This window comes from Cetorhinus maximus, chromosome 1, assembly GCF_964194155.1.
Source record: "Cetorhinus maximus chromosome 1, sCetMax3.hap1.1, whole genome shotgun sequence".
Lineage (NCBI taxonomy): Eukaryota > Metazoa > Chordata > Chondrichthyes > Lamniformes > Cetorhinidae > Cetorhinus > Cetorhinus maximus.
In genome coordinates, this window is record NC_135879.1 from 129,111,256 (window position 1) to 129,137,051 (window position 25,796).

At 44.3% G+C, this 25,796-nt stretch overlaps 1 protein-coding gene across 6 annotated transcripts in view; it reads left to right on the forward strand.

The window, feature by feature from the left end:
* tbc1d1 (TBC1 (tre-2/USP6, BUB2, cdc16) domain family, member 1) overlaps positions 1-25,796 on the forward strand; it is a 274,907-nt gene that overhangs the window by 103,935 nt on the left and 145,176 nt on the right. For all 6 annotated transcript variants that reach the window (XM_078546134.1, XM_078546135.1, XM_078546136.1 and 3 more), the window contains exons 3-5: positions 10,748-10,837; positions 16,445-16,549; positions 24,822-24,954. In XM_078546134.1, the coding sequence (XP_078402260.1) occupies positions 10,748-10,837; positions 16,445-16,549; positions 24,822-24,954 (328 nt within the window). The remainder of the gene's footprint in view (positions 1-10,747; positions 10,838-16,444; positions 16,550-24,821; positions 24,955-25,796) is intronic.

Here is a 25,796-nt window from a genome sequence, read left to right on the forward strand (position 1 = left end):
AGCGAAGCCCACAGGATTGTGAGTGACTTGGAGGGGAACTTCTAGGTGGTGGTCTTCCCATGAATCTGCTGCCTAAGGAACCTTGATCCTTCATTTAGCACTATGGTAGTGCCACACAACATGATGAGGGTATCCTCAATGTGAAGGCGGGACTTCGTCTCCACAGTGACTGTGCGGTGGTCACTCCTGCCGAAGCTGTCATGGGCAGATGCATCTGCGGCAGGCAGGTTGGTGAGGATGAGGTCAAGTATGTTTTTCCCTTTTGTTGGTTCCCTCACCACTTGTCGCAGACCCAGTCTAGCAGCTATGTCATTTAGGGCTCGGTCAGTAGTGGTGCTATCGAGCCACTCTTGGTGATGGACATTGAAGTCCCCTACCCAGAGTACATTCTGCGCTCTTGCTACCCTCAGTGCTTCCTCCAAGTGGTGTTCAACATGGAGGAGCACTGATCCATCAGCTGAGGGAGTGCGGTACGTGGTAATCAGCTGGAGGTTTCCTTGCCCATGTTTGACCTGATGCCATGAGACTTCATGGGGTCCAGAGTTGATGTTGAGGACTCCCAGGGCAACTCCCTCCTGACTGTATACCGCTGTGCCACCTCTGCTGGTCTGTCCTGCTGGTGGGACAGCATGTACCGAGGGATGGTGATGGTGGTGTCTGGGACATTATCTGTAAGGTGTGATTCCGTGAAGATGACTATGTCAGGCTGTTGATGGACTAGTCTGTGAGACAGCTCTCCCAATTTTGGCACTAGCCCCCAGATGTTAGTAAGGAGGGCTTTGCAGGGTCGCCAGGGCTGCGATTGCCGTTGTCGTTTCCAGTGCCTAGGTCGATGCCGGGTGGTCTGTCTGGTTTCATTCCTTTTTTTCAATTTTCTAGCGGTTTGTTACAACTGAGTGGCTTGCTAGGCCATTTCAGAGGGCATTTAAGAGTCAACCACATAACGTGTTAATAACATCATTAATTAACAGAGCCATCCCTCCACCTTCTCCTAGCTTCTTGTCCTTCCTAAATGTCATGTACGCTTCAACATTCAGGTCCCAATCTATATCATCCTGTAGCCATGACTTTGTAATTGCTATTGGATCATACTTATTTATTTCTATTTGCACTATCAGTTCATCTGTTTTGTTTCAAATGCTATTGCATTTAGATACAGAACCTTTAGTTTTGCCCTTTTTTTTTATACCATCTAGCCTTATCTGCTGATTTTCTTTTAGATTTGTACTCTCTGTCCCTTCCTCTCATGTTCTGTTTATCATTTCCCATATTGGTATCTTTCTCTCTTGCCTTGTCTCTACTCTTCGATTACCTACATGTTCCCAAAATTGATTCCTTGCCCCCACTATTTAGTTTAAAGCCCTCTCTACTTCCCTCGTTGTGCGGCTCTCTAGAACACCAGCCCCAGCATGGTTCCGGTATAGACTGTCCCACTTTTGTGAAGAGGAGTGGAAGGAGCTGGAAAATTTGGGCTATGTTGTTTCTTTGACTCTGTACCCTCTCTCTTGCCAGCCTTGGCATCTTTTCATTATCAAGTGAGCCCAGAGTCTGGTGCTCTCAGATTGGCAATGTGGTTGACACAGGTTTTTTTGTTCAGGGCCAGGGTTTATGTAAATACTTGAACAGCCTGAAGTAAAATGAATACAATTTTTACAATCAGTGTGGAGGCTGCCTGCTTCCATCTGCTGCGGCAGGCACTCCGTGCTTGGCTACAGGAACTGCCTCCTCTCCATCCCACCTCAGTGAACGTCAGCCCCTTGTGAAGGCCAGAGAACCCATCTCCGCTATGTGAGAATGCTGAGGCCAAATATTCAGCTAGGATCAAGTATTACCTCTGAGGTGGATAGAAAGTTGGTAGGCTATTGGACAATGGCTGACACAGATATGATGGACTGAACGGGCTCTAAATGTGCTGTATGTGCTGTAAATTTCTATGATTCAGGAACGGAGGACATCACAACAGAGCCTGAACCTGCTCTGAATGGCTTGATTACATAATAGCTGTGGATAAATGGATAAAACGAGTTGATATCTTAGTAAGTTGGAGAATATGGTATCTTTGTGTTGCTGCCTTTTTAAACTTGTTTGTGGGATTTGGGCATTGCTGGTATTTATTTCCCACCCCTAGTTTGCCTTTGAGAAGGCGGTGGTGAGCTGCCTTCTTGAACCGCTGCAGTCCATGTGGTGTAGGTACACCCACAGTGCTGTTATGGAAGAAGTTCTAAGATTTTGACCCAGTGACAGTGAAGGAATGGTGAGAGATATTTCATATCAGGGTGTTTTGTTGAACTGCACTCATCCAGGCAAGTGGAGAGTATTCCATCACATTCCTGACTTGTGCATAATGGACATGCTTTCGGCAATCAGGAAGTGAATCACTCGCCACAGAATTCCCAGCCAGTGGCCCCTTCTTCTCTCTCTCAATCTCTCTTCATCTCTGTCAGCCTCTTTTTTTTTTCTGTTCCTTTCGTTCTCACAAACTCTGTTTTTCATCTGCTCCATTCACTTTACTCTTTGTTTTTTCTTTTCTTTCATTTGGGTGGGAGTGTGCAATCACACGGTGCGATATGCCAGGAAAAGGAGCAACCAACAGCTGCAGTTGGGGTGGGGGAGTTCTGGGGAAAATATCGCCCTTAGTGACTCCTTTCAAATCCCCTCCCCCAGTCACTGTGCGTTTTCTTGGACCCATGGTATTCCTCCACCCTTCCACCTCCTATAATCCTGTCACTCCCACTACCACTCCAAATCTTCCACAATGAACTATCTGTTCAAGCCTGTATCCTCTCCTCATTTTTGCCAGGGACATGGATGCCCTGAAGAATTTAATGGCTAGGCCTCATTATAATTTTATTTGTCTGTGGCCCATCTGGCAGCTGGCCAAATATTGGGCTGATCAGACACCTCCTAGGAAAGCCAACATTAAAGCAAAAAACTGCGGATGCTGGAAATCCAAAACAAAAACAAAAATACCTGGAAAAACTCAGCAGGTCTGGCAGCATCTGCGGAGAGGAATACAGTTAATGTTTCGAGTCCGAATGACCCTTCAACAGAACTAAGTAAAAATAGAAGAGAGGTGAAATATAAGCTGGTTTATGGTTGGCGGCGGGGGGGGGGTGGGACAAGTAGAGCTGGATAGAGGGCCAGTGATAGGTGGAGATAACCAAAAGATGTCACAGACAAAGGGACAAAGAGGTGTTGAAGGTGGTGATATTATCTAAGGAATGTGCTAATTAAGGGTAGAAAGCAGGACAAGCAAGGTACAGATAGCCCTAGTGGGGGTGGGGTGGGGTGAAGGAATCGACAAAGGCTAAAAGGTAGAGATAAAACAATGGATGGAAATTCATTTAAAAATAATGGAAATAGGTGGGAAAAGAAAAATCTATATAAATTATTAAGGAAAAAAAGGGTGGGGGGATCGGAAAAGGGGTGGGGATAGAGGAGAGAGTTCATGATCTAAAATTGTTGAACTCAATATTCAGTCCGGAAGGCTGTAAAGTGCCTAGTCGGAAGATGAGGTGCTGTTCCTCCAGTTTGCGTTGAGCTTCACTGGAACAATGCAGCAGGCCAAGGATGGACATGTGGGCATGAGAGCAGGGTGGAGTGTTGAAATGGCAAGCGACAGGGAGGTCTGGGTAATGCTTGCGGACAGACCGAAGGTGTTCTGCAAAGCGGTCACCCAGTCTGCGTTTTGTCTCTCCAATGTAGAGGAAACTGCATTGGGAGCAACGAATGCAGTAGACTAAATTGAGGGAAGTGCAAGTGAAATGCTGCTTCACTTGAAAGGAGTGTTTGGGCCCTTGGATGGTGAGGAGAGGGGACGTGAAGGGGCAGGTGTTGCACCTTCTGCGGTTGCATGGGAAGGTGCCGTGGGAGGGGGTTGAGGTGTAGGGGGTGATGGAGGAGTGGACCAGGGTGTCCCGGAGGGAACAATCCCTGCGGAAAGCCGCCGAGGGGGTGAAGGGAAGATGTGTTTGGTGGTGGCATCATGCTGGAGTTGGCGGAAATGGCGGAGGATGATCCTTTGAATGCGGAGGCTGGTGGGGTCATAAGTGAGGACAAGGGGGATCCTATCATGGTTCTGGGAGGGAGAGGAAGGTGTGAGGGCGGATTTGTGGGAGATGGGTCGGACACGGTTGAGGGCCCTGTCAACCACCGTGGGTGGAAAACCTCGGTTAAGGAAGAAGGAAGACATGTCAGAGGAACTGTTTTGGAAAGTGGCATCATCCGAGCAGATGCGACGGAGGCGAAGGAACTGAGAGAATGGGATGGAGTCCTTACAGGAAGCGGGGTGTGAGGAGCTGTAGTCGAGGTAGCTGTGGGAGTCGGTAGGCTTGTAATGGATATTGGTGGACAGTCTATCACCAGAAATTGAGACAGAGGTCAAGGAAGGGAAGGGAAGTGTCAGAGATGGACCATGTGAAAATGATGGAGGGGTGGAGATTGGAAGCAAAATTAATAAATTTTTCCAGGTCCCGACGAGAGCATGAAGCAGCACCGAAGTAATCATTGATGTACTGGAGAAAGAGTTGTTGGAGAGGGCCGGAGTAGGACTGGAACAAGGAATGTTCCACATACCCCATAAAGAGACAGGCATAGCTGGGGCCCATGCGGGTACCCATAGCACACCTTTTATTTGGAGGAAGTGAGAGGAGTTAAAGGAGAAATTGTTCAGTGTGAGAACAAGTTCAGCCAGACGGAGGAGAGTAGTGGTGGATGGGGATTGTTCGGGCCTCTGTTCGAGGAAGAAGCAGAGAGCCATCAGACCATTCCGGTGGGGGATGGAGGTGTAGAGGGATTGGACGTCCATGGTGAAGAGGAGGCGGTTGGGGCCAGGGAACTGGAAATTGTTGATATGATGTAGGGTGTCAGAGGAATCACGGATGTAGGTGGGAAGAGACTGGACAAGGGGAGAGAGAATGGAGTCAAGATAGCAAGAAATGAGTTCCGTGGGGCAGGAACAGGCTGACACGATCGGTCTGCCGGGACAGTCCTGTTTGTGGGTAGGAATTAGAAGCGGGCAGTCCAAGGTTGGGAGACGTTCAGGTTGGAAGCTGTGGAAGGAAGATCTCCAGAGGAGATGAGGTCAGTAACAGTCCTGGAAACAATGGCTTGATCTTCAGTGGTGGGGTCATGGTCCAGGGGGAGGTAGGAGGAAGTGTCTGCGAGTTGACGCTCAGCCTCTGCAAGGTAGAGGTCAGTGCGCCAGACAACAACAGCACCACCCTTGTCAGCGGGTTTGATGACAATGTCAGGGTTGGACCTGAGAGAACGGAGTGCGGCAAGTTCAGAGAGAGACAGATTAGAGTGGGTGAGAGGAGCAGAGAAATTGAAATGACTAATTTCACGCCGACAGTTCTCAATGAAAAGATCAAGAAAAGATAGTAATCCAGAGGGAGGGGTCCAGGTGGAGGGAGAATATTGGAGGTGGGTAAAAGGATCCGTTGAACGGGGAGAGGACTCCTGCACAAAGAAGTGAGCACGGAGACGAAGGCGGCGGAAGAAGAGTTCAGCATCATGCCGAGCCCGAAATTCATTTAGATGAGGACGTAAGGGTATGAAGCTAAGTCCTTTGCTGAGCACTGAACGTTCAGCGTAGGAAAGCTAACAGCTTGGGCAAGGTCCCAACAGTCGGGAGCAGGGAAGGCCAGAGATGAGGGTTTGGGGAGGTGAGCGAAGAGAGGCCTTAAGTGCCAAAGGAGAGGCTGAAGTCTTGAGTGGCTGTGGGTTGGGTGAGAATTCGGTAAAAGGCTCTTAATTCTTGACGAGCATCTCCCACCTCCCTTTCATTGCTGGCTTTCCCAAGCTGTGGGAGACCTAAGCAGCAACTGTTTTATTTAAATCAAGCTCCCAGTTGCACTGAGACATCCTGATTGACATATGATGATGAAATATCCTGACGGTGGGACACTTGCACTCCACCTAACCGGCCAAAGTAAAAATGGCAGCCCATGCAGTCACAGCAGATTAGGGGTGAGTTCCCCATTTTTAATCACCACCCTCCCCCACCATGACCCTCTCTGGTCTTTCACTGGGGGGACTAAGGGAGTCAATAACAAGGCCTAGAAGTTTCAGTTACAAAAGAATCAGATAATGTATCAAATCACCTTCATAAAGTGCAGCTCCATAGTGAGCTCATTTAGTATTAACTTGACTAGCCAGGTAGGAGCGTTGGATGGTGTTCATCTTTTTGAATCACCAAGAGAGAACAGGAACCGCAATTGTCCAAGACCATATTTTGTTTTTAGCTGCTGTCTTGTTTTTGGTTAATAAGGTGATTATGTGCACGGGAGTTCTACCAGAAGTGCTACAGTTCTGCTGTAAGGTAGTTCATGTTCAAAATGTGCTTTGGGAAGGAAGATTGAGGAGAGGAAGAGTCATATGGACTCAATGTTAACTCAGTTTCTCTCTCCACAAATGCTACCAGACCTGCTGAGTTTATCCAGCATTTTCTGTTTTTATTATAAATTATATGGTCGAGTTTTAAAGAACGTAAGAGCATAAGAACTAGGAGCAGGAGTAGGCAATTCAGCCCCTCGAGCCTGCCCCGCCATTCAATACGATCATGGCTGATCTCATTTCGGCCTCAACTCTAATTTCCCGCACTCTCCCCATAACCTTTCAACCTGTTACTAATTAAAAATCTCCTCCTTAAATTTATTCAGCGTCCTGGCATCTACTACACTCTGAGGTAGTGAATTACACAGATTCACGACCCTTTGAGAAAAGTAATTCCTCCTCATCTCTGATTTAAATATACCACCCTTTAGCCTAAAACTATGGCCCCTCATTCTAGAATGCCCCACAAGGGGAAACATCCGTTCCACGACTCCTTTGTCTATCCCCTTTAGCATCTTATATACCTCAATTGGATCTCCTGTCATCCTTCTAAACTCTAGCAAGTATAGGCATAAACTGCTCAATCTCTCCTCATAAGACAAGCCCTGCATCTCTGGAATCAATCTAGTGAACCTCCTCTGAACCTCCAATGTCACTACATTCCCCCTCAAATAAGGGGACCAAAACTGTGCACAGTACTCCAGGTGTGGTCTCACCAATGCCTTGTACAGTTGCAACAACACTTCCCTACTTTTATACTCTATTCCGGATGCAGGGACACTTACCTGGAGATGCACTTGCACAAGTTTGGTGGTGGCAGGACCGGCTGAGCAGGCTGTTAACAAGTGTTGTGATATGGTTAGGGACCAGTAACTTTTCGTTTAAAATAGACAAATTTGAAATTCCAGGTACTTACTTGGAGAATAAGCCACAAGATTTCACGGTTTTAAACAAACAAAATAAATTTTACTCTACAAAGATATTGTAAGTTGTTTTACTTTTCTGATTATCTTACCCTCTAACATTCAGAATTGACATGAGCTACATGTGAATTAAATGGCAAATTCTGGCAAGCTCTACTGCATAATAAATGGAAGATGTGACCCAGACAGATCCCAAGGATTTCTCAGAAACCCACCCAGACATCAGTATCCATTGTGAATTACACAATCTCATTAAAACTCTGTCTCCCTCACGAAGGATTGCAAGTCTTCAATTTTGAAGCAATAGCCTCAACTCCCTCCAAATGTCGTTCTGATTCTGGCTGCCTCAACAACTGCTCACCTCCTGATAGTCTCAGGAGAAGAGATTAAACTGTTCCACTGGCTTCCTAAGGCTGCACTCCAGCACCGACTCATGGGCAGGACTCCACCTCTTCAGCCACATGGAGCAGAACTCACTACTCTAAAAGGTTACCTTTGTCCCAATGGACCACAGCAAGGTTTCACCAACCTTCTCCTGCCTTTTCACTCTCCAGGGCTTCTCCTGAGCCCTCACCACCTGGAGCCTGCCAACAGCAACACTTTTGCTGCTTGGAGCCTTTACTGTTGTTCCTCTCCTCAATGGTTTCTATCCCCAATTGTTCCTACTGGTGGCCTCCTCCCAGTGGCTCCTTCCCCAATGGTCTCCCTCTCTGGATCTTGTCTCTCTGGGTTCTTTTCCTGGATTCCATCTCTCGATCCCGGGACTCCTTGTTATGGCACCCAAAACTGGAATCCCGTGATCGTTGTTTTCACGCCATGCAGGCGCACTCCCGATATGCCGGATGCCCAAGCCCTTTAACTAAAAAAAAAACTAGAACAGAGCATGCATAGCCTGTCTCCCTGCCGCTCTCCGCGTATGTCCCAAAATTGTGTCCGTGGGAAATGGAGTCCAGGTAAATCCTTAATTCTTAACACAGGGCACATGGGGATCTTTGGCTTTAAAAATAGAGGCATGGAGTACAAAGCAAGAAAGTTATGCTTGACTGTAATAAAACACTGGTTAGACCCAGCTGGAGTACTGTGTTCAGTTCTAAGCACCACGTTTAGGAGAGTGTCAAGTTCTTGGAGAGAGTGCAGAGGAGATTTGTTGGCGTGCTTCTAAGGGTGTGGGAATAGTAAAACTAGGACTGTCCTCCTTGGAGCAGAGAAGATTAAAGGGAGATTATAGAGGTGTTCAGAAGCATTAAGGGCTTTGATGGAGTACATGAGAATCTGTTTCCAGTGGTACAATGTTGGTACCGAGCGCATAGATTTAATAAAATTGACAAAAGAAGCAGAAGATGGGGGCAAAGAAAATTATGCTCTGTCTTGCTAAGATCAGGAATACATTGCATGAAAGGGTGGTGGAAGGAGATTCCATGGTAAAATCAAAAGGGAACTGGATAAATGCTTGAAGGAAGGGCATTGCAAAGCTATTGGCAAAGAGCTGGGGAGTGGGGTTAATTGGCTAACTCTTAAAAGAACTCATGGGGGCACAGTGGGCCATAAGGCAGCCTCTCCTGCGCAGTATCATTCTGTCATTCCACAACTTTTTGTTCTTTAAAGTTTGTCCTTGGGAGAATAGTAGTAGCAATCAGTAAAATGGATTTCATTCAATCGGGACCAATGAATTCAATTTATTATCTCAGATGTTCTCTTCAAACATGCCAATCTATGGTTGCAAAAGTCTATGAAGTACTGATTTTTTTGTTTGCAGCATGGAAGAACTTGCAAAATAATCTTTGCATTTTACACTTCTATTTTCTTTTTCCCTTTTGCAATGGGAAATTGGGTCCAAATCATTTGTTGGATCTATCAGTTTATCAAAGAAGATTGGGAAATGAAAATCATGTGTTTTATGAGTAGACGAGGAACAGGAAGGAGGTTGAAGATGACTCGTTGTACATCAACAATGGCACATGTTGTATTAATATAAATTGAGGAAATAAATGCAAAAAGTCAGCTTTATAAAAAAAATGAAGTGCAGTCATGACTAAGCAGTGCTGATTATGACTGCACAACTCATTAGAGGAACTGGGAAATGGCCTTTATCCTGTGGCACTAAATCTACTTGTTGGAATCCTTTCAAATGTAGGAGATTAAGATATTGCTTCAATTCTTACAGCAGCATAGTTGACTAAGTGCTTGTCAGTTAAAGATAAAATCAAAGATTGCAAATCTGAACCAGCCGTTTATTGACCTTTGATCTGCTTTGCATGATACTGCACTGCACACATTCCCAGTCACTTGACTATTGAAAGGGCCTGACGTAATGCATCATGTACTCAAGCAGCCAAACTGATACAAATTGGGGTTTTGAGTTTGTAGAATCTTATTATTCTTTGTGGAAATTGAATTGAACCACAGGTACAATGTTATCCACTGTTGTAAACTACCCGATTCATTCACTCCATGGTTTGAAGTAGAATCTTAATCAGAAATAATGAGCTTCATGTTCAGTTTTTTTTATATACATACATGCACAAACACACATATAACATGCATTAATAAATCCTTTAATGCCAATTCTGAATTCAAAGAGATCAGTAAACTCCTTTTATTTTAACCATGTGGTTGTTTGTTTTATGTCTTTCTTTTATTCGTTCACAGGATGTGAGCTTTGCTGGCTAAGCCAGCATTTATTGCCCATCCCAAATTGCTCTTGAGAAGGCGGTGGTGAGTTGCCTTCTTGAATAGCTACAGTTCATGTATGCGGGTACACCAATAGTGCTGTACCTACTGCTTTACCCCTATGAGGTTATGTAGGTAAATTTCTTTCTTTTACACTTTGCTTATTTGACGCCTTTTCTTTCATCCAGCTAGCTCCTCACTTGCAGCCAAAGTGTTGTCTATGACTGGGAGTTGAGCATAACGGGAGTTGACAATAACAGAACTTGATCCTGATGCCATCTATGCATCTTGTAATTCAGCCTGGTAGCATTGCAACATCCTCCCACAACGTTTTGGCAACGTGCACGTAGCAGCTTCAAGTAAAAGTGATAGATCACGTCTGACACTCAGTGCAGTACTGAGGGAATGCTGCATTGTTGGGGGTGCAATTCTTTGGATGACCCGTTAAATCGCAGCCCTGTCTACCTTGCAGGTGGATGTAAAAGACATGATTTTGAAGAAATGCAGGGCAACTATCTTTAGTGTCTTGGCCAACATTTATCCCTCAATCAAGATCATCAGGACATATTGCATTACAGTTTGCGGAAGCTTGCTGTGCACAATTTGGCTGCTGCATTTCCTACATTACTACACTGCGAAAGCACATTGGGCTGTCCAGTGGTCACGAAAGGCACTATATAAATCTAAGTCTTTTTTTATTTGATGATGCACATCAACATAAATATCCCAGGCAACTCTACTTTGTGGCCCAGAACTGGTATAACTGAATTTGTTTTCTTTTACTTTTATTTTCAACAAAAACGTGTTCTCTCTTTCAGATTGGCCAGTCTGAAGTTTACCTCATAAGTCCTGACACAAAGAAGGTGACAATTGAGAAAAATTTCAAAGAAATCTCCTTCTGCTCTCAGGTTAGTATAAAGCTATCTATCATCTCCAACTGACATACTTGTAACGGTCATGTGACTTCATTTCTCTGCCTTGATCTGAAGGATTTTTTGAATGTTAAATGTTTGAACCATAAAAGTATTTTAATTTTGTAACTTTTTATCACACTGAAAATTAGGAGTTTGGAAGTTAGGAATGGTGGCAGTGTGAGTTTGGGCTGCAGTTCCTTAACCCAAACACATAGTGGCCAGTTTGAATCTGTGAAAGTGTGGAGGCTGCCTGTTCCATTGGTTTCAATTGCTGTGTCTCCTGGGGGACTGATGGATGGAGAGAACAGACTGTCTTGCCCTAAACAAAAACAATATAAACTATAGTTTTATTTTGGATGCTGAGGTTTTGATTTTACTTTATTTAATTTGATTTAATTTAATTTAATCTTATTTTCTACAGCAGATACTTGACAGCTTTCCTTTTCCTACCACTCTATTTTCAATTCATACATTGAAGTTTGTGATCAATCTTCCCAAATTGAAATCACATTACCATTTTGAATGTGTAGAGTAAGAAACAGAGTTTCGGGTTAATGACCATTCACCAGAATTGGGAAAAGTTAAATATGTAATAGGCTTAACACAAGTGGAAAAAGTAGGTGAAGGGTTGAAAGAAGCAAGAGGGTGGAAGATGGGAAAGATTAAATAACAAAATGATGGTAGTGCTGGGTCAACCCTCTTCCCTCCACAGCCTTCAACCTTTGTCCCCCAGCCCCCCAAAAAAATCCACTTTGACCTCCTTCCCAAGATCAACAAACAGAGCTGCCCTGGTAGACCTATTGACTGGGATTTTATAGCCCCCCTCCAACCGGTTTTCCCCCCCGACCTCCAGTGGTGGGTTCCCCCCGTGGTGTGGCCACCAGCAAGCCATTGAAATCTCTGTTCACATTAGCAGGGCCGGAAGATCCTGATGGCGTGAGGGGCTGCAAAATCCCGGCCATCGTTCCAGCTTGTTATTGCCCCATTGAATAGATTTCTTCCTATTTCAACTTTTTTCTCCCTTGTCCAATTTTGGCCTTGCGCCATCAACTCTTTTGCCATTTAATCGCTCCTGTCTTCCATCCTATAACAGACCTTTCCATTTGTTCTTTTTCCACTCTAGCCCCCTCAAAAGCCATTACATTTCTAACTTTTCCCAGTTCTAATGAAAGGTCATCAACTTGTTTCTCTTTCCATGGATGCTGCCTGATGTGCTGAGTACTTCCAGCATTTTCTGTTCTTTATTTTGAATTTTGAGCATCAGCATATTTTGCTTTTGCTATTTTGAATCTTGGATTTATGAGTTGCTAATCTGTAATGTGTTTTGCATTGTTCAACCTGATTCCAAAAGGCTTCCCATTCTCTAGTGTTTGTACGACTACAACAAAAGAAGTACCAGAAGTAAGTTCACCTGAACTCCAGCGTTGCTAATTCCAGCACCTTTTATATCTTGCTTACAGAGGCAAAGTAGTCAAATAGACACAAAAAGTTGAATGCGTCAATCCTTGATTGATATTGTAAGCACAAAGAGCTTAAACCACCCAGTCATTTGAAATCTATTGATTTGGTTGTCTTCATGTTGAATTTTCAGAACTCAGTTGTCATTTATAGTTACGAGTAGCCTTTCACTGACAGATTTGGCATTCTGGTGGGATCATTGCCTGAGTCTATGAATGGACCACCATTGTTGGTCTGGATACTCCTTTTGAGAAGGGATTCGGGAATTGGGGATTGGTGGGAAGTTCACTGGTGTGACTGAGAGGGATTAGAATATTTCCCTTGCAGCTGCAGGCCCCCTAATAATAACCACATGATAGGATGGAGCATAAAGGTAGAAATAATAGGAGCTTGTCAGAAAGACACAGCGATAATCATGGGAGATTTTGATCTACTTATAGACTGGAAAAATCAGATGGGCAAAGGTAGCCTAGATAAGAGAGTTCATGGATTGTTTCCGGGATAGTTTCTTTGAACAGCATCTTCTGGATCGAGCCAGAGAGCAGGCCAGACTAGACCTGATATAGTGTAACAAGATAGGATTAATTAATGACTTCATAGTGAAGATGCCCCTAGGTAGCAGCAACCATAATAAACTGAATGTAAAATTCAAGCATGAGGGAGACAGGAGTGGGTCTGAGACTATGTTTTTAAACTTAAATAAGGGCAATCATGAGGACATGAAAGCAGAGCTGGCTAAAGTGAATTGGAAAATTAGGTTAGGGATAGGTCAATAGAGATGCAGTGGCAAACATTTGAGGGGATATTTCAGAATATACAGAATAGATGCATTCCAACGTGTAAGAAAAAGTCCAAGGGATGGGCACACGATCTGTAGTTAACTAGGAAGGTTAAAATTAGTATCAAACTTAAAGAAAAAGTTTATAATTTTGCAAAGGTAGGTGGAAGGCCAGAAGATTGGACAGAATATAAGGAACAGCAAAGGATGACTGAAAGATTCACAAGGAGGATAAAATTAGAGAACGATAGAAAGCTAGTCAGAAATATAAAACCAGATAGTAAGAGTTTCTATAAATATTTTTAAAAAGAAATGAGTTAACAAAGTGAGCATTGGTCCTATAGAAAGTGAGTCTGGAGAACTGATAATGGAAAACAAGGAAATGGCAGATGAATTGAATAGATATTTTGCATCAGTCTTCACTATAGAGGATACAAGCAGCATCCCAGAAGCAGCTATAGATCAGGAAATGGAAGGGAGGGAAGAACTCAGGGAAAATTACAATCACCAGAGAAATGGTACTGAGTAAATTGTTGGAGCTGTAGGCTGACAAATGCTCGGGTCCTGATGGACTTCATCCTAGGGTCTTCAAAGAAGTGGCTAGTGAGATAGTTGATGCATTAGTTTCAACTTTGCAAAATTCCCTAGAAGGTCCCATTAGATTGCAAAATAGCAAATGTAACTCCATGGCTTGAATCTTACATTCGTTGGGCGCACACGATTGGTGGGCCCGGAAAGGGACACGAAATGCGTTTCCGCCTATGATCGGCCCCCGACCACAATTTCACACTGGCTATTAACGGCCAGTCAGTGTGAATCACACCCAGAGAAAGGCTCAGCACTGCCGGTGGGGGCAGGAAGAGGGCGGGCGCAAAGTCACTGCAGTGCTAGTGAGCACTTCCACTGAGTTCCCAAAAGGCAGACAAATTTCTCAGGGAGCTGCAGACCTCCAAATAATAAAAGAAAGCTCAGAAATGCTACAAAAAATGTCCATGCAGCACAATCAAGCACCTGAGAGCTTACCTCATAAAAACAAACAGTCCCCAGATATTTCTTTTTATTTTAAATCCTAACGGAGATTTCATCCCACCCTTGGATGAAGTTTCATCAAAAATGTAAAGTCCGCGTCTGCCCACGGGATGTAAAATTCTGGCCCGTTATTCAAAAAGGGAAACAGAAAGTGGGAAACTATAGGCCAGTTAGCATAACATCTGTCATAAGGAAAATGTTAGAAGCTATTATTAATGAAACTATAGCAAGGCACTTAGATAAGTTCAAGGTAATCAGGCAGAGTCAGCTTGGTTTTGTGAAAGGGAAATCATGTTTGACCAACTTATTTGAGTTCTTTGAGGAATTAACATGCTGTGGATAAAGGGGAACTCGTGGATGTACTGTACTTGGATTTCCAGAAGGCATTTGATAATGTGCCACATCAAAGGTTATTGCAGAAAATAAAAGCTCATGGTTTAGGGGGTAACATGTTGGCATTGGATAGAAGATTGGCTGGCTAACAAGAAGCAGAGAAGGCATAAGTGAACCTTTTTCAAGTTGGCAAGTTGTAACGAGTGGTATGCCTTAGGGATCAGTGCTGGGACCTCAGCTGTTTACAGTTTACATAAGTGACTTGGCTGAAGGGGTGGATGGGATGGTTGCCAAATTTGCTGATGACACAAAGATAGGTAGGAAAGTAAGTTGTGAAGAGGACATGAGGAGACTACAAAAAGATATAGATAGGTTAAGTGAATGGGCAAAGATCTGGCAAATGGAGTATAGTGTGGAAAAATGTGCAATTGTCCATTTTGTCCAGGAAGAATAAAAATGAAGCTTACTATTTAAATGATGAGAGATTGCAGAGCTCCGAGATGCAGAGGGTGTCTTCATGCATGAATGGCAAAAGGCTAGTATGCAGGTACAGCAAGAAATTAGGAAAACTAACAGAATTTTATCATTTATTGCGAGGGGAATTGAATACAAAAGTAGGGAGGTTGTGCTTCAATTATACAGAGAATTAGTGAGACCACACCTGGAGTACTGTATACTGTATTGGTCACCTTATTTAAGGAAGGATATAAATGCGTTGAAAGCAGTTCAGAGAAGGTTTACCGGACTAATAGCTTGAAGGGGCAGGTTGTCTTATGAGGAAAGGTTGGACAGACTAAGCTTGTATCCACTGGAGTTTAGAAGAGTAAGAGGTGACTTGATTGACACATGGAAGATCCTGAGGGGTCTTGCCAGGGCAGATGTGGAAAGGATGTTTCCTCTTGTAGAACGATGGCTCATTGTTTAAAAATAAGGGGACGCCCATTTAAAATGGAGATGAGGCAAAATCTTTTCTCTGAGGGCCGTGAGTCTTTGGCACTCTCTTCCTGAAAAGGCAGTGGAAGCAGAGTCTTTGAATATTTATAAGGCAGAGGTGAATAGATTCTTGGTAAGCAAGGGGATGGTCGGTTATCAGGGTAGATGGGATGCAGATTTGAGGTTATTAAATGGTGGAATAGGCTCAAGGGGCTGAATGGCCACCTCCTGCTCCTTGTTCGTATGTAACTGTTCATTGTGTGAAGGCCTGCATTCTGCTACTGTGGGACATGCAGCTTCTTGCAGTTAATAGCAAGAGCTGTGCTAGTCTGCACGTTGCAGGTGAGTCTTCACTCTCGAGGGCAGGGGCAGGAGACAGAGTTAGATCCTTCATTGTGGTGTCCCTGACTGCTGTCCAGAATGGCTGGATCCACAGCTCAGATATGTGTATTCGACTGTCCTTTGGATACAACCTGTCCAGCATAGGTATGGAGAGGTGAAATTTGTGGATATATATGGGTGCTGTATGTAACTTACAGACAATAACCAAATATCCAATTCCAGTATTTGGTAAAGTTGGGTTCACTACCATGAGGTCACTGTCACTCATGTAAGTTATCCCCTCTGGTTTTCTCAGTTAACAAAAATAGGTATTACTTTCATACTTCATTTTACAGGAATTACTTAAGTTATTTCAGAAACTGTTAATTTTTCATGAACCATAAACCCTGAACAGATCAATTTGGATAGGTTCATGAAGACCTCAAATCTAAGCTCTGTCCGAGAACGATACCCCACAGAAATAAGCCAACTGACTCATTGACTGTGTGCCAGTTATTTTTTTTCCCCCCATGTGAACAATCTAATCCAATTCCATTTGACTCATTCCCCGCATCCCTTAATATTCCTGCTTGTGGTCAGTGAGTAAAATTTCAGTTACTCAATAGTTCTTGCACGTTGTAACAATCTTGTGCAAAGGTGCAAGCTGTATACTTGATGGATCAATTTTTAATTGTGTTGCAAAATAATTTAATAAATGATGAACTAATGTTCTCCTCTTCCATAAATAGGGAATTAAGTATGTGGATCACTTTGGATTCATCTGCAGGGAGAGTCCAGACAGTGGAAGCTGCCATTTTGTCTGCTATGTGTTTCAGTGTACAAATGAAGCCTTGGTGAGTGAATACCAAACTTCTGATGTGAAATTACAAAGACTGTATTTGCCCAGGCCTTAAGGGTGCAATAAATAAATGTATCTAATATGTGGGTTACATTCCACTGATCCCTTTTTGAATATTTTAAATGTTGTTCTGGGGTCAATGTGGGTTCATTTTCTGAGTTACACTATTTGACAGAGTTAGCCAGCTTCACTCTACACCTGGGCTGGGGGTGATCGGCACCAACTAAATGCTTGAGGTGAAAGCATGTTTCATTCTCTAATCACCATTCACACCTTCAGCACAAAATAGTTTTCTTCAAAGCCCAATAATGTTGCTCATGTGTAAAGTTTTGAAGATTGTTAAAATTGAAGTTAGAATATTACCCAGATTCTATTAAATTGGAAATTCACCTTTTCTGTTCTTGAAAAGCATTTTTGGGATTTTTGTCCTGTCCTATGCTGGTATTTATTCACAGAATCACAGAATTGTTAGAGTGCAGAAGGTGGCCGTTCAGCCCATCATGTTTGCACCGGCCCTCCAAATGAACATGATGACTTAGTGCCATTTTCCTGCCTTTTCCCTGTACCCTTGCACATTGCTTCTATTCAAATAATGATCTAATGCCCTCTTGAATGCTTCGATTGAACCTGCCTCCACCACACTTCCAGGCAGTGCATTCCAGACTCGAACCACTTGCTGTGTGAATAAGTTTTTTCTCACATCACATTTGCTTCTTTTGCAAATCACTTTAAATCTGTGCCCTCTCGTTTTTGATCCTTTTATGAGCAGGAACAGTTTCTCCCTATCTACTCTATCCAGCCCCCTCATGATTTTGAACACCTCTGTCAAATCTCCTCTTAGCCTTCTCCTCTCCAAGGAGAACAGTCCCAACCTCTCCAATCTATCTTCAAAACTCAAGTTTCTCATCCCTGGAACCATTCTTGTAAACCTCTTCTGCAGTCTCTCCAATGCGATCACATCCTTCCTATAGTGCAGCACCCAGAATTGTACACAGTACTCCAGCCGAGGTCTAACTAGTGTCTCATATAAGCTCAGCATAACCTCCTTGCTCTTGTACTCTATGTCCCTATTAATAAAGCCAAGGATACTGTATGCTTTATTAACTGTTCTCTCCACCTGTTCTGCCACCTTTAATGATCTATGCACATATACACCCAGGTCCCTCTGCTCCAGCACCCCCTTAAGAATTGTACCCCTTATTTTATATTGTCTCTCCATGTTCTTCCTATAAAAATGAATCACCTCACACTTCTCCACGTTGAACTTCATCTGCCCACTCCAGCAAGTTGTCTATGTCCTTTTGAAGTTCTAAACTGTCAGTCTCACAATTTAAAATGCTTCCAGGTTTTGTATCATCCGCAAACTTTGAAACTGTCCCCTGCACACCAAGATCTAGATGATTAATATATATCAGGAAAAGCAAGGATCCCATAGTGACCCCTGGAGAACTCCACTACAAACCTTCCTCCCGCCTGAAAAATGTCCATTGACCTTTGCCCTCTGTTTCCTATTACTCAGCCAATTTTGTATCCGCATTGCCACATGCTCCTTTTATTCCATGAGCAATAACTTTTCCCACAAGTCTGTTGTGTGGTATTGTATCGAATGCCTTTTGAAAGTCCATGTACACCACATGAACAGCATTACTCTCATCAACCCTCTCTGTCACCACTTCAGAAAACTCCAGCAAGTTAGTTAAACTCTGTTTCCCCTTTAGAAATCCATGCTGGCTCTTCCTTATCAACCTATATTTTTCCATGTGATTACTAATTCTATCCTGAATAATTGTCTCTAGAAGCTTCCCCACCACTGAAGTTAAACTGACTGGTCTGTAGTTGCTGGGCTTATCCTTACAACCTTTTTTTGAACAAGGGCGTAATGTTTGCAATTCTTCAGTCCTCTGGTACCTTCCCTGAGTCTAGGAAAGACTGAAAGACTATGGCCAATGCCCTTGCAATTTCCACTCTTACTTCCTCCAAAACCCTTGATTGTATCTCATCCGGTCCCAGTGTCTTGTCAACCTTAAGTACCAACAGTTTATCTAACACTTCCTCCTTATCAATTTTTAAACCTTCTAGTGATAGAGTTTCCTCCTCTGTCACCGTGACCTCAGTAGCATCTGCTTCCTTGGTAAGGACAGATGCAAAATAATCACTTAACACCTCAGCCATGTCCCCTGCCTCCATGTCTAAATCTCCTTTTTGGTCCATTATCAGCCCTACTCCTCCTTTTACCGCCCTCTTCTGTAAATAGTAAGACTTTGGGATTCCCCTTTATTTTGGCTACCAGTCGTTTCTCCTAATCCCTCTTCGCTTCTCTTATTTGCTTTTTCACCTTCCCTCTGAACCTTCTGTATTCTACTTGGTTCTCAGTTGTACTTTCTACCTGACACCTGTCATAAGCACACTTTTTTTCTTCTTTATTTTAATTTGTATCTCCTTTTTCATCCAGGGTGCTCTGGATGTGTTTGCCCTACCTTTCCCTTTTGACGGAATATACCTTGACTGTGCCCGAACCATGTCTTCTGTCTGTTCCCCTAACTAATGAATCCCCTATCACTATTGCTCTTTCACTCTTCTTCCTCCCCTCCTGTATAGCCGAGCCACCCGTGGTGCCACAAATTTGGCTCTGACTCCACTCCTCTGAGGAATCAACTGCCCTCAGCAGTATCCAAAACGGAAAACCGATTAGCGAGCGGGACCCTAGGGGACTTCTGCACTACCTTCCTGGTTCTCTTGGGCTGCCTGGTGTTCACCCATTCCCTTTCTGTCTGCATGCTCCTAGCCTGCAGTGTGACCACCTCTCTTGAATGTGCTATCCACGTAGCTTTTAACCTTGTGGATGCACCATAGTGACTCCAGCTGCTGCTCAAGCTCTGAAACCCAGAGCCCAAGTTTATGCAGCTGACAGCACTTACTGCACGTGTGGTCATGTGGGACACCAGCAGTGTACGTGACTTCTCAAATATTACAGGACACACATTCCACATGACCATGCTCTACCATGAGTTAACTTTACTTCCCTTACAGTAACTTTAATGGACTTTGGTTTTCTTATATTACTTTATTTTACTGGCCCTGACTTAATTTTACTACCCTGTTCCGAGTGTTTCTTACTTAAAAATAAGTACCTACTTCTTTAAAGATAATATGCTTTTCTAATTTACAACATTTTCTCACCAACCCATGAACTTATGGTTTTCCTGTGATGCCAGTCTACATTTTTTAAAATCTTCAAACCCGGCATTCTAAAGCTGAAGCTGAAGTCACTGTCTCGTGTGCGTTCTACAACCAGGTTCGCTCTCGGCCTTTATCCTGGGTAAATGTAGGCACCAAGCCCTGCTAACTCTTTATATCCTCACTGTCTCCTGTGCGTTCTCCAACCAAGTTCGCTCTCTGGCTCTCTCCTGCGTATGTTGCTGTCTTCAATGCTGGAAGGATTCTGGTCTTTTTTCAAATTGTACATACTAACTTGGTATATGTTCTATTACTGTGCATTCTCCACACTGAAACCAAATCCATTGATGTCCACTGTACTTAAGGATTGTAGCTATGGGCTCTGCTTCGTTCACTCTCTAGCTCCAGCGCACTCAGTTATAAAAAGCTGTATTTAATGGGAGGTTAGAACAAGTTGGCTGGGACTTTGTTGCTAGAGCCTCAGGGAAATGAGGCGATACTCTTCTCATTGAAGTGGCTGTTAAAGGATTATGGGGGGGTGCTTGATTTTTTTTAAAAGACCAAAGTACATCTAATTTGCCTTCCACCATACAGGTAGTTATATAATACAACGATATTAGGAGTTGTTGACAATTCATTGTAATCAATCTGTATCAGTTGGTCTGCAGGCATGATGTAAGGAAAATCGCAGTTTTGGAAAGTTTTGGAACCACAGATCCAACATCATTTTTTGAAAATTGTCAGAAAAAGTGACTTTGGATCTATAGCCCAAAGCATTGCTCTGTTTACTAAATATCGTGTCTCAGATTACTCAGAAGCTGCATCACAAGATGCTATTTTCTGAAATAAATTGATCGAATTTGCTTTGGAATGCATCAATATTGACTACCAACTCTTTGCTGTTTGCCTGCACTGCCACCTTCTGGTTGGGTTGCCAACTTGGGCTGGACATATTCCTAGAGACATTGGTGGATGTGATGTCACACAAAGCTGGTGGTATGGCGGGAGTGAATGAGCTTCTTCATTTGCCCAAATTGTCATCCACCCCGCCATCTCACCCCACTCCCCTTGGCCGCGCATTCCCCAGATTCAATTTTTTGATAAAAACAAAAAACTACTGCGGATGCTGGAAATCCAAAACAAGAACACTCTGTTCTGCCGAAGGGTCATGAGGACTCGAAACGTCAACTCTTTTCTTCTCCGCCGATGTTGCCAGACCTGCTGAGTTTTTCCAGGTAATTCTGTTTTTGTTTTCAATTTTTTGATATTTATTTCTTTTTGGTTTCTCCTTTCACTCCCTGCAACAACCACCTTGGGGACTTTTAAAATGTTTTATTCTGGCTTCCAACACTAGTTATGTTCAATGTCCCAAGATCAGAAGAAAACAAATAAAACAATGCTTCCCACTGCACTGACTGAGTTAATAGTGCATCAAACCTGGCAACAGCTGCATATGATGTGACAGTAAACTTTATAAAAGTCCTCGGATTGCCCTCCCAATCCAGTATATGAATAATTTAACCAGTGCCTTTAACTGGTAGACAAATCTCAGCTTGGATACAGAAAGCTCCGTCTGTCTATCTCACCAACAGATCAACTCAAACTGAGATGTGTTTGAAATGTTGACATTTAACTGTCTTCATCTCGTGCCCATACTTATGGCACAAACTGCCAGAGCTGCGTGCTCCACACTAACACCGTTTGCAGAAGCCAACAGTTCAGTGTACGAACTGAGTCTGCAGCGCAACAGCGGCTCAGAACTGTGCTTCTGCTCTGTTGACCTGGGCTGGGTTTGTTGCTGTTGGTGAGCTCGCTCACTGCCGCTGTGCAATCTCGAACCTTGGTCACGTTTATTGATCCGAGATTTTCTAAGCACCGAATGAAGCAAAACAATATCATTTTGGAAAACGTGTGTCTTTCCCAAGATGATGAAAAAGAGCAAAAGGGAAGGTCTGTGATGGGGTATAAGAGAGAAGAGATTAAATGACAAAAGGGCGCAAGGCCAACGGGAGGGGTAATGAGTAAAGTAAAGGAGCAAAAGATGTGTCTAGGGAAGGTGTGAAATGCAGAATGATGAACAGTTGCCATCCGAAAGCAAAACTGAGAGTCAGACTGAAACATACAAAGAAAAGGAAACCAAGTGGGGCCCGAGATTATGAGCTGAAATTATTGAACTCCATTTGGGTCCAGAAGGCTGTAAAGTGCCGAATTGAAAAATGAGGTGCTGCTCCTCGAGCGTATGTTAAGCTTCATTGGAGCGCTACAAGAGGCGGGGTGGTGGTGTTGGTGATCAGTGGGGAGGTGTCTGCTAGTTAGTCAGGGGGGAACGGGTGGTCATTGTGGGGGTAGGTTGTGTCAGGTGTTCGGGTGGTCAGTTGCAGGGGGTGGTAGGATGAGTAGGGGGAGATCAGGTGGTCAGTTAGGGATTAGGATTGCTCAGTGGGGGTTAGGAGGGTAGTGGGGGCTAGGGTGTAGTCGGGGGCTCGGGAGGGTAGTTGGGGCGTGTGTGGGGGCAGGAGGGTCGTTGGAGATTTGGGAGGGTTGTTGGAGGGTCAGAATAGTAGTCACTGGTCAGTACTATAATTACCTAGGAGTTAGAAGTGGTTTTAATTCTTCTAATATTTTCTGGGTAGCTATTCTGGTAGGACAGTCAGAACTATCCAAAGTCTCCAATTTAAATCGGAGTATCGCAATGCAGCTTAATTACCCATTGGATTTTGAATTTCCTGGGCAATTCGTGTGCAGTCTTTGCGTGGGGACTTCTGGAGCTTGGGGGGATGAGGTTGGGGTGGGGGGATGGGGTTGGGGTGGGGGAATAGGGTTGGGTTGGGGTGGGGGGTGGGGGAATAGGGTTGGTTTGGGGTGGGGGTGGGGGAATAGGGTTGGGTTGGGGTGGGGGGGTTGGGGAATGGGGTTGGGGTGGGGGGGTTGGGGAATGGGGTTGGGGTGGGGGGATAGGGTGGGGGTGGGGGAATGGGGTTGGGGTGGTGGGGGGGATGGGGTTGGGGGGGGTTGGGTTTGGGGATGGGGTGGGGGTTGGGGTGGGAGGGGGATGGGGTGGGGGTTGGGGTGGGAGGGGGATGGGGTGGGGTTGGGGAGGGAATGGGGTTGGGGGGGTGCGGTTGCCGTGGAGTTCCCCCACCGCATCTTCTGGGTACGACCACCCAGAGATCGGAAGTTATGGGGCAAAATTACCGGAAGCTCGGGGACATGCTTGTGGACTGGACGGAGGTGTTCCACAAAACCTGCCAATCTGCGTTTGGTCTTCCCAGTGAAGAGCAGCCACATTGTGAGCAGTGAATACAATATATTAAATTGAAAGAAGTATGTGTAAATCACCCTTTCACCTGCAAAAGAGAATTTGGGGGCCTTGGACGTGAAGATGGTCAAGTGTTGGATATCCTGCGCTTTCATAGAGATGTATGGAAGGAAGGGACAGATTGTTAGGGGGTGATTGAGGTTTCCAGTATTTCGCTTTGTAACAGCGCTCTACTTGTCTTGTTTTTCACAATGGGTAACAGCATTATTCTAGGACTTCCCAATTCAGTGTGACTGAGCCTGAACCTGCAACAGGTTTCTGCTCAGATTGTTGATGCAGATCAAGTTGGATGGGGTGTTGATTTTTTTTTCCTGACTCCCACCTCACTTTCTTATTATTTGGCCCTTGAGACACCTAAACGGAGAGCTCCAAGGATGCAGGAGTTGCGCTGTGGCCCTCTGGAGACTGGAGGGTCAACAGGGGATCTGGGATCAGCCTGAAGATACTTGGGGGTACAGCTTCATTTCAGGCAAATTTGAGTACTGCCTTTCCCCTCTCTCAAGGGCCAAATCATAAGAAAGTGAGGTGGGAGGCAGGAAAAAAAAAAATCAACACCCCATCCAACCACAGCACCTTCATTGGACATTTTGGGATTCCCGCAACAACCAGTAGATTGAGGGGCCAGGAACCAGCCCTGCAACTTCCAAAGACCTGGTCCAGGGAATTTTGCTGGATCAGCTTAGCAACAGGTGCAGTGGATATCCAATGCAGAGCACCTGTCAGGTGCCTCGAGGGGAAAATTTGCCCCAGAACATCTTGTGACTGTAGAGCTGAGGGCTGACTCTGGCTGAGCATTAAAATTGGAGCAACATGTGATCAAGGATGGGAGGGGAGACGAGGAAGGAGTGTTACATTCAAAAGGAAGTGATACTGTGCCACTTCTTTGTGGAGTAAAGTGTCCATTATGTAAGCAAACTTTAAACATAGGGGGCTGAATTTTCTTCTGGAGCTGGTTTGACACTGGATGGTGTTTTTGAGGAGAGTTGGGGGGGAGGGACCACTGCTTGTAGCTTTGATTCCACTGTAGACCCTGGGGTCATTAAATACGGAGAGCAGGAACCCTGCCACACTAAGTGGACCTGCTACTGTAGACTGGGGAAATAGGCTAGTGCTGCATCAGAGAGAGAGGAGAACCAATGTCACTTATTAAGGGCCTAACTACCACCCTTCCTTTGGTGGTTCTTGGCGGTTGTGCCAATAGAGGCAGAAGGTGGGGAAATCAGCCAGGTTCTCGGCCGGGGGGTGGGGGCTGACCCCCCACACCCCCCTCTTTGAATGCGGTTGGGGAGTCAAGATGTCTGTGGCAGGGAAAGGATGGAAACCAACTGCAGTGGCGGAAGAGGCAGGAGTTGGGCAGTAGGCCTCACTGATTTCCTTTTACTTTCCACTGCTATATGGGCCACTTTCCGGTTGTGATAGTGGAGGAAAATGCAGCCTGAAGTGTGTAAACCACTGTGACCTCTCTGCATTTACATAGAGTAAGTTATTCAGTTTGATGCATGAAATATAGGAAAGGGGGATAAATGTATTGCACTCCTCACAACTGGTGGCCAGAACTTTTGAATGGGCATCTGTTGATCACCAGTTTTAATTACTACTCTATTAAAATGTTTATTCTGATGGCTTTCCATAATAAATAATTTATGACCTAAGAGGCTCCAGAAGGATTAAGCTATTTTTACATTATTCTCATTCTACCCAATTAATGAAACAATGTGGATCTGAATTTCCATTTTTCCACTGAAAGCAGCTACCATTCTTTCTCCCACAGGTCGATGAAATTATGTTGACATTGAAGCAAGCATTCACTGCAGCTGCTGTCCATCAAAACATGAAGGTCCAAGCTCAGCTGTGTGAGGGATGTCCAATGAATTGCCTTCACAAGTTGTGTGAAAAGATAGAGGGTAGTGTATTTAAAAACCACCTTCATTTTTGATTTCCTGTTTTTTTCCCCCTCTGCAACTGCTGCTGTGCAATGGCCCCACCACATATATGTTGTATCCATGTGTCTCACGCTCTGTACCACTTCCATTTGATAAGGGCGGGACAAAGCACTTCTCCGCCCAAAAATAACAATTGCTTTCTCAATGTTTTGTTTTCATGGTTCTTAGTTAAGTCAGGTCTTCTGGGCTTCACCAAACATTGCCAGACAGCCGTTTATTATATTTTTAACAAGATATTGATCCTAATAATAACTCTGGGTAGGTCCGGAGGTGAGTAGAAAGTTTGCCCGCCACTTCAAGAATGAGGCCTAGGCTATTTTAAATCCCAGACCTCATTTAAACCCGAACACCCCAGTTCCCACCTAAAGCTGGCAGAAAAATGCACAGCCAGAGGCAACTCAATGACTAAAATAGATGGCAGGGTCAAGCTGTAAAGAGGTGAATCATATTGTGGGCCAACCCCATGGGATCAGTCTTCAAAGGCTTTCTTTCAATTGGAGCCACAAGCGATAATTAAACTTTCCTTTTTTTAAGGAATGGCGTTGAGGTAGAGGATCAGCCATTTGAATGGTGGAGCAAGCTCAAAGGGCCGAATGACCTACTCCTGCTTCTATTTTCCATGTTTCTATGTTTTCCCAGCCAGCACTGCTCAATCGTGTAAACTAACTCTTGGTTATGGACAGATCTGGTTGTTGAAGGTTGAGAATCACGTTTTGTGGAGAATAGGCTCTGGTCTGGGCCTATCACAGGATCAATAACTAATATAATTAATGACCATTTCTGCCATTTCGATATTTATTTTA